Source organism: Mesoplodon mirus, assembly GCF_964341445.2.
Source record: "Mesoplodon mirus genome assembly, chromosome: 1".
Taxonomy (NCBI): Eukaryota; Metazoa; Chordata; class Mammalia; order Artiodactyla; family Ziphiidae; genus Mesoplodon; species Mesoplodon mirus.
Window position 1 is genome coordinate 206,271,038 of NC_138976.1, and position 13,655 is coordinate 206,284,692.

Consider the following 13,655-nt stretch of genomic DNA (forward strand, 5'->3'; position numbering starts at 1 on the left):
GGAAGAGGCAAGAAAGCATACACAGGCTGGGTTTGAAGAGAGTTGGGAATGCTGGTTGTGGTAGATGGTCTCTGATTTGCTTACCGGATCTACTCGCTATCCTTCTTAACCCTGCTTCGTGATTCCAGGAGGCTGATCTTTATCAGCTTCATGGACCAGTCTCTCTGTGTCTTCAGGTTGGGTTTGGTTAATATGAACTACTGATAAGTGATTAGAAGTCAGGAGGAAAGAAGGCAAGGGTATTTATTTCCATGATCTGCCCCCTTCCAAACTTTAGGTTGGCAGTGGATGCCATTTTCTAAGGTTACATCTCTTGTTGGGTGGGCTTCTCCTATAACTCGAAGACATTCTGGGTTGCAGGAACTGCTATCTCTCTATGCCCCTTCAAACCTAGTGGTTATAATACTGGCTTCTCACAGCTGCTAGCCTCAGGGTACTTCATCATCTCTTGGTTTCCCTTCATTCTTTACACACTTTAGTCTCTTCATTAAATGCTATTCCATCACTCTTTTAAAGTGTGCCATCAGTTTTTAGCTAGAACTGACTGATACATTGGTAGTGGGGAATAGGAGAAATGTTAAGGTAGTGTTAGGGAGGTGGGATAAACTGCTGTGGAGAGAGATAGGAAGAGAAGGGTTTCAAAGCTTTTTATGGCATTCTAGGAATGTAACATGACTTCTTTATGTGAATGACTCTAATGTAGTCTTAAATGGCTTCTTAATTATTGATATTTGGTTGGGTTTCTGTTTCTTTGCATGCACAACCAGGATTGAACAGGGCTAAGAGATGTCTGGGATTTACATGACGAGATAATACTACTAGGATCTATCTAGATTCATTATATCATATTAAGACATTTCTCCCATGGAATCAGGAACATCCCAACCCAGTGCACATGCTAAGTTTTTATTGAAATTCAGTGAACTGCTATGGTGTGAAATTAATTTTTATTGTCAGTCTCCTGCGTCGGCAGGCCGACTCTCAAGCCCTGCGCCACCAGGGAAGCCCTATAACACTTTATATAGCTGAGAATTCATCGATCAGGATTTTCACTCTCATTGGAATCCACTACTTGCCTACGACAAATCGGACATGTAGAGTTCTCAGACAGCCAGCGATCAATGCAGTGAATGTGATATTCATGGGAGCAAGGTAGTATGCGAAGCTTGCTGTTTTCTGTGTACTCTGTAAGGCAAATGCTACAGGCTTTTAGTGCATCATTTTCACCAAAAGATCTTACAGCCAAGCTGTCAATCTGTGCTTTGGTGAGTCCTGTAGTTTGCAGATTATGGGAGGACCCAGAGTCACTTTCATCAGATATTATTAGGCTAATTTGTATACCCCCTTGGCTGGTCTCTGATGATAAGTTTGTTTCTTCAATGCCTTCAAACATCCGTGATCTAATTCCTGAATTTTCATCACTTGAGCTGGAACCAGAAATAGGACTAGAACTGGAACTAGACGTACAATTGGGGCTTGAATGCCAACTCAGTGTGGAACTTGAATGGGTATCATAGCTAGCATTTGAATCAGAACCAAATGTACCACTACTACTACCATTAGGTGACTCTAGCCATTCCATGTTTTGACTTGGAGGTGAGACACTATGCTCTAAATTACTGTCACTGTCCATAAGGTTATTTGAGTTACTAAATTCTGTCATTGTCTGCCTTAACGTGCTCTGAGTTGGAACAGATGTTGTATCATTTAAGCTAGTATTTAACATTCTGCAAACGGGATTTCTAATGGTATTGACATAAGCTCTCACACCTGCCTGCTCAGAATGTGAATACATATGCCTCAGTCCTCGTTCACTTTCAGAAGTGACAGTGTTGTTTGGTGTCTCAGATGTTAACTGAGTTCTACTAGCTCTGCTGTCTCTCTGAGAATATGCTCCAGAATGAACTTGTCCTACTTCAAGATTGAAGGGTATGGTTGGATATATTTCCCTCATTCCCCAAGATTCACCACTGCTGGTTGTATCTGGAGAATTTTCTCCATGAACGGCATTCCTTGTTCTAGAAGTTTCAATAAGACTGCTATTTTGCAACTCAAATCCAGTCATTTGCTGTGTCAATATTTCTTGGTGCTCAGTTCTAGAAAATCTCGCATTCTCACTTAGCAGAGGCTGCTCAAAATTCTGAGAGGGTATACTATGATTAAGTCTTTGTACAATTTCCCTAAGTGAACGTGGAGGCGACCAACTTTCAATTCTTGCTCTGGTTCTCCGATACTCTGGGCTCCTACTTCTTGCTCTTCTCTGACTTGTGGTAGGTGGGAATTCCATTAATGTTTCAGTTGTATCTTGTTCAGACATAGATGGTCTTGTAAATATTGATTCAGATTGTGGACTTTCCACTTGCCTTTGGCTGTCTTCCATATTTTCTCTTCTGGGAAGTCTTGCAGACGCTACATATTCACTCTCTGGATTTGGACTCCCATTATCAAGGTTAGCATTTATTTCTAAACTGAATATGAACTGATCACTTTTAAGATTAATTTGGCTCTCTTCTCTCCAAGATTGGTTTTCTCTTTGTCCACTTGTCATATTTTCAGTTTGTCCAGAACAGTTAAGCCAGTCTATTAGAGAGTCACCACTAGACACGTCATCTGAAGAGTCTCCTCTGTCTGTTAACAAAAAAAATGGGGAGGGTGCATAAAAGAACTACCAAAATTAGAACCATCATAAAATAGCACTCTGAAACTTTGTTTCAAAAACAAAAAAATGAGAACTTAAATACTCAGATATTTTAAACTGATTTCACATTTATAGAGTTAATATTTTATAAACTGCACTGTGTAGATTTATAAGTAAAGGTAGAAAAGTTTCGATTCCATCCAAAAAGAGTGAGCTAATCCTAGATAAACTTAGAGAATTTTTTAAAAAGGGAATCCGGAGGAAGTCTATGTTTCAGTATTTCATCATATACACAGCCCTGTGTACCACTGTCGGAGGAATGTCAAGAGACTTTTTTTTCAGTCCACTGTCAAAACACTAATGCAATTAAACAAGGTAAACACCAGTTAAGGTACAATGCTAGTAGTTTAGTTCAATTTACATTATTGTCTAATTTTCATTAGTCTCCAACATGACTACTTGTAGGCTCTTCACTTATGTGCTTTTGATAATAGATAAGCTGTTTTAAAATATAAGGTTATTGCCCAAACATAAACAAGTTTTATAGGTTTAAAAGTGTTTGCATTTTGAATACTTCTTAATGTTACCAAGATTTTTAATTGACATTAAATTGAAGGTCAGATCAAAGGAATAGACTGAACCTAGCATGGTACATATAAGACCATATTCAAGAGCCAAAGTATTATAGTATCCTCTTCATTAGACAGCAAAATCCTCTACTTCACACTGGGAGGGAGGACACCAGACCTGAGTTTCGAGCAGGGTTTCTCAGCCTTAGCACTACTGACATTTTGGTGCTGGACAATTCTTTGTTTTGGGGAGCTATCCTGTGCATTGTGGGATCTTTGGCAGCATCCCTGGCCTCTGCCCACTAGATGCTAGTAACACCCATGCCTCCCCTGTGACAACCAAACATATCTCTAGCCATTGTCAAATGTCCCCAGGTGTTGAAGAGAGCACAATTGTCCCCAGTGGAGAATATTTCTGTTTGCTTTTTTTACATGTCTATGTAGAAAAAATAATTCAGGAAGTAGGAGGGACTTTCAGTTGAGGTCGAAAACCAAGAAAAATACAAATAGGCTACTTTGCACTGTTTCCCAATTAAAACAACCCAAATGTGAATCAGGAAAACAAACAAACAGACCTTGACATGCTCACCAAAAATCAAGTAAATGCCAGTTCTTTTTATGAGAAGTTACTTACCAAATTAATGTAAGTCACTTCTGTATAATTTACTATTTACTATTATGAAGTTACTATTTCCTATTATGAAGTTCCTTATTCATCCCATCCGATTCCCTCCAAAAGCAAAATATACCTGTATTTTCATCTGAGTCTTGTGGGGCGTTTTCTTTAATTAGCTGAAGTCTTCTCAGCAACTCTTCTTCCGTACTTTCACCTGGAATGCCTAGAAGATTGTTGTCTCTCATAAGTTCGTAATCTTCTTCACTCAGATTATTTACGAACCTGGAGAAATCTTCTTCCCGAACCAATCGGTCCGTTTGACTTATGTGTTGGGCCGAAACTCCATCTCCTTCATCGTTGGAATCCGAGTTTTCCACCTTAATAAACAAGTGGAAAATTATCTGAAATTCACGACGTGGTGTTGAAATTCACCAGTGGTCGTTTCGTTTTCTTCGCTTTCTACTTCCTGCCAGAGTGTCCGGTTCCGACTCAGTCGGATGACCCTCCGCACAGATTCCTCCCTTCTCCCTTCCCGACTCAGTTCTGTGGCCCCTGGTGACGCAACAGTTGGGAGCCGCCTCTAGCCCAGAACTTGCTAGACGTTGCCTAGGCACCCATTATCTTCCCCGCTGTTACCGAGTAGGGACTGGATTCAGGTTAGGTTTCATTTCATTCAAAACCAGCCAATGTTACTGAGGGTTTATAGTGTACCAAGCACCGTGCTTCACCTCGTTTCACCCACAGGAGCCTATTCTCAGGTTTTCAGGCTCTGATATGTTCTATTTATTCGTTACATTCCATATGACTGCCTTCTTCAAAATGCCATGCCAAAGTCAGCCTAGTTCAATGCAGCAATTCTCATTTTCAGGTGCCCAGGGACCTCCGCCATTCCTCCTCATGAATTTCTCAAATCCTAGACTCTCACTAAGAAAGCCCACAATTTGATAATTTACAGGGCCCTGGCTGAGTCTCTTTAGTGTGTCCTCTCCCTTTTAACTGTTAATGGCTTCATCTTGCATTATATGGTCCTTCAGTCTTGTTTCAAACAAACAAGAAACACCAAAACTTTGGCAGCCTTTTCTGCTCAGCCAGGGAATTCCTTCTCCACAAAAGCATCAGGTTCATTTTTGTCCTCTTTTCTCATAAATATTATAAATAGTACTTAAGCAAAACTAGCCAGAACATCACAGGAACATTTAGGACAGATACATAATAGTTACTTTGTCTGCCACAGTGAGTACTGACTTTGCTGATTTTGTCGCATGTATCACCTGAAAGGCTTGGTGAAAATAAAATAACGCTCATTTGCAATGCTATCTGGAGGAGACCTCTAATTCACTCTCAGTACACAGCTTAGAAGTTGAAGGAGCTGTGTAAATTCACAGTTGTTGTTTTGTTCACGGTCCACAGCAGGCTTTCTTGTTTGTTCTCAAGGAGATGGAAGGATGGTAACTTTACTGGTGTGACCGTGAAGAATCTAAGTCTATGTCCTGCTTTTGACATTTGTTCCATGCCTTGTTTAACTTAAGCTAGAAAAATCAATCTTTCCCCTCTGAATCAAATCTCAGCAAGACTTTGGATGAGAACAGAATCCCCTAGACTACCCTGCCTCCTTTATGGACTTCTGAGTGTATTTGTTATCTTTTACTGAAGTTATTCTTTTCACAGGGGAAATCTGTTGTAAACTTGTTTGCTGTGCCTCAATCAAAACTAGCAGTATTATGAAAATTCAGCGTGATTTGTACTCTTGATGCAGGAAACCCTCACAATCGTTAGTGTTCTTGAGAGTGATTGATTCAGTTTAATTCAATTCAATCAATTCAAGTGTCAAGTATGTTTAGCGTTTGTTAAATGTCAGTCATATTATCGGATATTAAGATACAAAGATGAGTATATTTAAGAATCTGTTGTCATTAGAGTATAACAAACAATTGAGCTACACAGAGGTAAAATTACAGTTTTGAGGAGAAAGTGATTTGAGTGAGAGAGAAAATCGGTTTCACTGCATTTGGGTTTTAAAGGATGAATAGGAGTTTTGTAAGTGAATGAAAGGGGGAAATATTTTCAAAAGTAAGAACAGCAACTGCTAACACTCATAAAAGAACAAGGATAGTAGATTTTAATTACTAAAAAAAGACATTAGTTAAATTGGCAGAGCAAGGCCAAAAAATGGAGACCTTTAGGACATGTTTAGAAGTTGGACTTTATCATTAGTGCAATGGAAAGATGTTGAAGTCTTTAGACAGTTGATGGTCAAATTTGCAATTTAGAAATAATATTGATAGTAGTGTTGAGGATGAATATGAAGGGCAACAGTTCAGATGGGAGGGTCAGAAATAGATAGCGGGCAGCCTAGGCTAGTGATGACAAGGATCTGAATCAGGGCAAAGGAATATGATTAAAAGGAAGGACTTTAACAGATCTCTAGGCAGCAGAACTGATTAAACCTAGTAATATGTGGGAAAGAGGGAAAAGTGGGGAGGGGGAATATATGAGGGAAAGGCAGGGGTCAGGATTACTTCTGTATTTCTGTCTTTGCTTAGTGGACAGTGGTACCAATAAGAAGTAACACCTGATTCTGAAGTTGTATGGTTTAGCTTAAGAGGGAGCATGATTGCTTATGATTAGAATAGTATGCAAGTTACCTGAAGATTCAGAAAGTCTTACAGTCTCTCCAAATTTAGGTACAGAAGCACATGAACTATTAATAGCCCCGGATGTTTGGTGTTCCCTGTAGTTGGCTCTCAGTGTCAATGACTCTAGCTTCCTGAACTATTTGTTCCTGGTTATGTCCCAATTCTGGTGCAAGTAACAGGGTATAGGGATCATCATCCCAGAGACCTACTTACTGACCTTGATTATTTAAATAGAAGCCACCAATACAGCTGTGCTTTACACTTAGTTCTCTCATGTCTTGACTTTCCTTCTGAATATTGCAGTGTAGGTTCAGTAGTTTTTCCTCTGGATGGCAATATTGCTGCTTTGGCCTTTGTTCTATCCCTTGTCTTGATATCAGAAGTCTTCTGAAGATGTTTTTTCTTCACTTCTCATTTCAGAGATGGGAGGTGCATCAGGAAGTCCGGAGGTTGACTAGAGCATCACTCTAAGTTGAGTTGGAGGGGAAGAGGTTGAAGATGGAAAGCTGCTTACTTTCAAACAGAGTCAAGCACTTAAAAATTTGGCCAATCCATTGTTTATGATGTGGAGAAAAAACGGGGTGTGTGTGAGCAGATTTGGCTGTTCTTTTATCCTGGTTGTAATAATGGAGTTTTGTAATCAAGAGTTTTCTTTTACTGACTCTGTCCAAGGAAGCTTCTGAACAGATTCTATGACTCAAAGGGAGACTGAAAATAAGCAAGAGATAGCATTCTCCCTGAATATGGGTAAAAGGAGTTCCGTGGCTTTAGAACTGTAAGAAATGATCAAGACATATATTCCAGATACCTATTGCAATATAACAAACCAGTCCAAAACGCAGTGGTAGATACAATAGAAACCATGCTGTTATAGTCAGGACTTTGTGAGCTAAGAATAAAGATAAAGAATACTGGGGATGGCTCATCTCTGCTCCATCATGACTGGGCCTCAGCTGTGGTGGCTTGAATGATTGGAGATAGATTAGACAACTTGACTGGTGTCATATGTCTGGGGCCTTGGTTCTGGCTAAGTTTTCTTTGAGTCACATCTTTTGGTGCTGAAATGTCCAACCAAGATGGCATCTTCATTCACAAATCTGGGGCTTGAGTTGGGCTGCACAGGCTGAAAAATCTGGGGCTGGTTTCCTCTCTGTCTCTGTCTTTCTCCATGAAATTTCTCGGTGTAGTTTTGGAGTCTTAGCAACCTGGATATCTCAAAGTAGTTGAACTCTTATATAGTGAGTGGCTTCACCCAAAGTAAACATCTCAAGAGACTTGGCTGGAATCTGTAAGTCTTCCTATGACTTAACCTCACAAGTGCAAGAACACCTTTTCTCTTGCATTCTGTTGATTGAATAAGCCACTGTATCAGCTCATATTCAAGAAGTGGGACACCACATTCTACCTTTCAATAGAGAGGTAACAAAGATTTTATGGTTATATTTAATGTACTATAGCACATGATGAAAAAAATCTTATAATGATGACTTTTCAGTTGAAGTGGAAATTAATCTCTCCCTCTGTTTTCTGAATTGCATTATTCTCTGGGTAAAAATAAAAAAAGGGAGGACATAAAATCTGAAGTTCTTTGCATTCAGCCTGATTTTAAAGATACCCGATTAAGGATCTTTTTATTATGTAATAGTTTTCCCACATCACAGACCATTGGTAATATTAAGAGCTATTTACTGAGCAACTGTAATTGCTAGACACTCTGCTTGTGTTTTAACTTATTTGATCTCAAGCCCCATGCAAGATAGGTATTACTATTCTCAGAGATAAAGGCATTGAGGCTGATGCAAATTAATTGATTTTCTCAAAGTTACAGTAATAGATAATATGTTTAGATTCAAACAAGGTCTATAGGATGACTCTCCCTGTTTCGCTCTACTCCGCTATGTTTAATGAAAACACAATTTTAGACATCATTACACAAACGTAGTAAAATCTCAGTTAAATGAGATGCTTGAATCACGTTTGATCATTTTCGTGTGCCATTTCAATTCTGCTTTGGAGTTAGTCTAGAATATCTTCGTTTTAACTTAATAAAGAGTAATTTTAAATCAAGAAGTAAACATAATTAAAGCTTGATAAGATATTTCATATTTATGTCTTTTTCTTTCCTACCAGAAGGATGGGTTAAAAGCTTAAAAGCATTGATGCAGAAAAATGAATCTAAATATGCATGTCTCATGGAATCTACTGGAATTGGTTCTTTGACACAAATACTTGTTTTGAATCTAAACACGAAATTCTTGTTAATTGAAATCACACCCTTTCCACTTACATAGGCTTGACACTAGGAATTAGTTTCATCTCTTCCTTATTCTTACCTCTAATTATGGAAATAAAAATGTATTTATTTAGCAAGGTCTCATCCCTCTTATGATTTCCTTTCTTCCTGGTTCTGCTCAGATTTAGACTTTTTTTTTTTTTTTTTTTTTTTTTTTTTGCAGTACATGGACCTCTCACTGTTGTGGCCTCTCCCACTGCGGAGCACAGGCTCCAGACGTGCAGGCTCAGCGGCCATGGCTCACAGGCCCAGCCGCTCCACGGCATGTGGGATCTTCCCAGACCGGGGTACGAACCCATGTCCCCTGCATCGGCAGGCGGACTCTCAACCACTGCGCCACCAGGGAAGCCAAGATTTAGACTTTTGATAGCTTTTCTATTAGTGCCGTGTCAGTGGTTAGTTTGCTTCTATGCTTTCTCTAGTTTTGAGCCATTTTACACACTTTCTCTGAGGCATGCTCCAGGTCTGTTATTCACAAGCAAGTTAGTTCATACTTCTGCACATTTGTTTATTTGTAAAGTCTTACCTCCTAGATTATTGTAATAAATAAATAAACTTACATATACATAAATAATATTCTGTTTGTTTGAAAAGCACTCTGACTTTTTGTGAAAGAGACTCACTTCCCAATTTTACAGCATTAATCTGAGGAACAGGGGCCTGCTGGAATACTCCCCAGGGACAGAGGCTGGCAGGTGCCATCTTCCTGCTCTCTCTCTGCCTTGATAAAACTGAAAGGTGCCATCTTTTTTCCCCTTTTTCCTTTCCTGCAGGTGACAACTTTGTGCTCCAGCCAGCTGGCTCCTTCTTCCCTGCTCTTCCTCTGTCTTGCTATATATATATATTTTCTTCTTCTTTTTCTTTTTTTCTTTTCCCTCTTTCCCTTTATTCAAATGGTGTCATCTTTGCACTCTTCCCACCGCCTCACTCAGCCAGTAAGCATCATCTTCACACTTTCCTTCTGATGTGCTCCAGAGAGCCAGAATCTCCAAGACAGGAGATCCCATTTTTGTGGCCTCCACTCAGGGGATGCTCCTTGATCACCTGGCTCTGGAGGCCAGGAGGGATTTCTTTTCTGGGTCCCATGGGACTGTAACAATTGGAGAGACAGTTCTTGGCAGGATACCACCCCCAGGATGTACCACTACACATCAGACTGAGACACAGCCCCAGCCTTTACATGAAAAAAGCCTATTTGCTAGTAGGGACAAGACTTAAGAGCAGACTTCAGGTTCAGCACACATCTAGAGGCTACAGATGTGCTCTTGGGGAAGGTAGGCTGGGGGTGCCATCTCTCCACCCTCACTCTGCCTTACTACAGTTCACTGGTATCTCCCAGAATGGAGCTTGTACACTTATCTGAAACACTGTTTTCTTCTGACTGCTCCCCGGGGAACACCTTCAGATTGCTTGCTTCTGGGGCGCAGCAGGGCTTACACTTGCAATCTCACAAGGCTAAATATATTTGCATTCTTTAAAAGCTGTTACCAAATTTTCTGGCTTCCTATCAACCTGAATCTAGGTACTGCCTGAGATCCTCCACTTTGGGTTGCTCATTTGTCTTGGCACACCCTCAACTGCTGGGATGGTGTGCCAGGTCTATTAAAAATAAACTGCTTAGACAATCACAAAGATTTGAGAGGCAACCAAGAGTAGACAGGGTTAAATGACAAGGTTCGTCTGTCACACAGCTCTTCAAGACTGGGAGATGTGGCTATTTCACTTAATGCATAGAAACCAACACAGAGAGTCAAGCAAAATGAAGAAAGAGAGGGCTATACTCCAAAAAAAGAACAAAATAAAACCTCAGGGAAAAATCTTAATGAAATGAACATAAGTAATTTACTTGATAAAGAGTTCAAAGTTATGGTCATAAAAATGCTCACTGAACTCAGAAGGAAAATGGATGAAAACAAGGAGAATTTCAACAAAGAATCAGAAGATATAAGAAAGTTCCAAATAGAAGTCACAGAACTGGAGAATGCAATAATTGAACTTAGAAATACAGTAGATGAAGCACAAGAAAGAATAGGTGAACTCAAAGACAGGTCAGAGGAACTCATCCAATCAGAGAATAAGGAAGAAAAAAGAATGAAAATAATGAATATAGCTTAAGGGATTTATGGCACATCAAATGGCATAACATTCACCTTATAGGAACTCCAGAAGGAGAAGAGAAAAGGGGGCAGAAAACATTTGTAGAAATAATATCTGAAAACTTTTCCTAACCTGGGGAAAGAAACAGACATCCAGATACAGGAAGCCCAGAGAGCTCCAAAGCAGATCAACCTAAAGAGATCCCTACCAAGAAATATGAAAATTAAAATGTCAACGTTAAAGATAACAAGGGAATCTTAAAATCACCAAGAGAAATACAACTTGTTATATAACTTGTGATATACAACTTGTTATATAACTACATCAACCTAAAAAGCTTCTACACAGAACAATAAACAATCAACAAAACGAAAGGGTGAGCTACAGAATGGGAGAAAATATTTGCACATCATGTATGTGATAAGGTGTTAATATCCAAAATATATGAGGAACTCATACAATGGCTATATATAGATAGATAGATAGATAGATAGATATAGATTCTCAAACAATTCAATTAAAACTTGGGCAGAAGAATTGAATAAAAATTTTTCCAATGAAGACATCCAAATCACCAACACGTTCATGAAAAGATGCTCTACATCACTAATCACCAGGGAAATGCAAATCAAAACTACAACGAGATATCACCTCAAAGAGACTAAGAGGTAACAAATGTTGACAAGGATGCAGAAAAGGAAACCCTTGTGCACTGTTAGTGGGAATGTAAATTGGTACAGCTGCTATGGTAAACAATATGGAGTCTCCTCAAAAAATTAAAAAGAAAACTACCATACATTAGCAATCCTGCTTTGGGTGTATATATATCCAAAGAAAATGAAATCACTATTTCAAAGAGATATCTGCACTCACACGTTCATTGCAGCATTGTTCACAATTGCCGAGAAATGGAAACAACCAAAGTGTCCATACATGGATAAATGGATATAGAAGATTTGGTACGTACATAGATGGAATATTATTCAGCCATGAAAAAGAAGAAAATCCTGCCACTTGCAACAACATTTATGGATCCTTGGGGCATTATGATGAGTGAAATAAGTCAGAGAGAGAAAAATAAATACTGTATGATATAACTAATTTGTAGACTCTAAAACAGCCAAACCCAGAGAAACAGAGAATAGAATGGTTGTTGCCAGGGGTTGGGGTTGGGGGAAATGGGGAGATGTTGACCAAAGGGTAAAATATCCAGTTAGCACATGAATTTCTGGGAATCTAATCTACAGCATGGTGACTGAGGTTAACAGAACTGTATTATATACTTTAAAGTTGCTAAGAGAGTAGATCTTAAATGTCCTCACCGAAAAAAAAATGTTATTTATGCGAGGTAATGGAGTTGTGTTAACTAGCTCCACTGTGGTAATCATTTCACAACATGTAACATACCAACAGGTTGTACACCTTAAACTCACACAATGCTATATGTCAATTACATCTCAATAAAGTTAGAAAAATACAGAAAACAGACTGTTGCACAACATTCGAGCAAAAATACTAGTTTTGGGCTGCTTTTTCTTGAATTTAGTCATTGTTCCTTCTTGAATCTGTTTTGTATCACATGATAGCAGACTCATACAGGCAGCTTACTTCTGATCAGGCGCAGCCAAAAAGAAGCAACTGATGGTATATGGGAGTTTAGGGATAAGCTACGAGACTTCTCCCTTTCTTCCTCTACTTTGTGAAGATTCTCCAGCAGCAACTTTGTAACTTCCATGGCTCCAACTCCAATGAGACAGAACTGGTATGGTCTGACATTGATGATCATTTAACCTGGCCCTGGACTCCTTTACAACCCTCTGCTTAACTCTGCCTTTCCAGCATAGGGGTAAAAGTAAATTCCTGTTCCTACTAATCACTCCATTATCTAGGTGGCCCTTCTTTACTTCTCAGAAGTTTCATCACTGGTGTTCTTAATACCCTGTATTAAATTTATTTGCAAAGACTTGAAACAATTTCTATTTTATTTGTTATGGGCAAATACAGTATAATAAAATTTCCAAATATTAAAAAAAAATTAGAAGAGACATGAAATCTCAAAATGGGGAAATGTTAGCCACGTTTAGGAAGAAAATGTACTAATATTATTGGAGGAGAGAATTCAGGAATTGGAAGAGAACACTAATGAGTTTGGAAGGTATAAGACTGTGGAGAAGTTTGAATGGTGGGCTTCATGCCACAGGAAATAGGGAGTGATTCAAAGTTCTATAAAGATTGTGCTCACTTCAGCAGCACATATACAAAGTTTTATAAGATTAATCTGAAAGTGGTAGGCAGTTTGGAGTATGTGATGGAGTGATGTCAAAGAAAAATTGCACCAGATGGTTAAACAGGCAAGGAGTACTTTACTCAAGATGATTCTGTAAGAGGGGAGAGAGACTGAACTCCGTTCTGCTGAAACAAAAGGCATGGAAGTTTTTAGATGCCAGGATGAGCTGTAGGAAAAATAGTAGAGGATGCTGGGGAAGAGGTTGGTCAATATAATTAGACCATCTCTGTTTGCTTTGGCTCTTATCAAAGTTAGGCTCCTATACTCCCCACAGAGACTGGGAAGTAGGGGCAATACCTTTCTTGAAGGTTATATTTCAAAGAGCTGACTCCCAGGTCCTTGAGAAAGACATTTCTGGGTTGGAAAAGTATCAAGTGACTAGGAGAAGATTTACATCTCAAAGGGGTAGAGAAAGAATTTACAATTTCAAGTTTCTTAAAGTAAATGTTTTCAGAAAAGGGAGGTTAAGGGCCTATGGTAAAGAAAAAACCTGTCTGAAGTTGAGCCAAACTGAGGGAC

At 39.1% G+C, this 13,655-nt stretch overlaps 1 protein-coding gene across 1 annotated transcript; it reads right to left on the bottom strand.

Moving 5' to 3' along the window:
• Positions 1–1,033: 1,033 nt before the first annotated feature.
• On the bottom strand, positions 1,034–12,635 carry LOC309807125 (E3 ubiquitin-protein ligase RLIM-like; the record flags this gene model as incomplete). Its single annotated transcript, XM_082626384.1, has 2 exons — positions 1,034–2,468; positions 12,526–12,635. The coding sequence occupies 2 exons, from the start codon at positions 12,633–12,635 to the stop codon at positions 1,034–1,036; spliced, it is 1,545 nt and encodes a 514-aa protein (XP_082482510.1).
• Between the last annotated feature and the right edge of the window lie 1,020 nt (positions 12,636–13,655).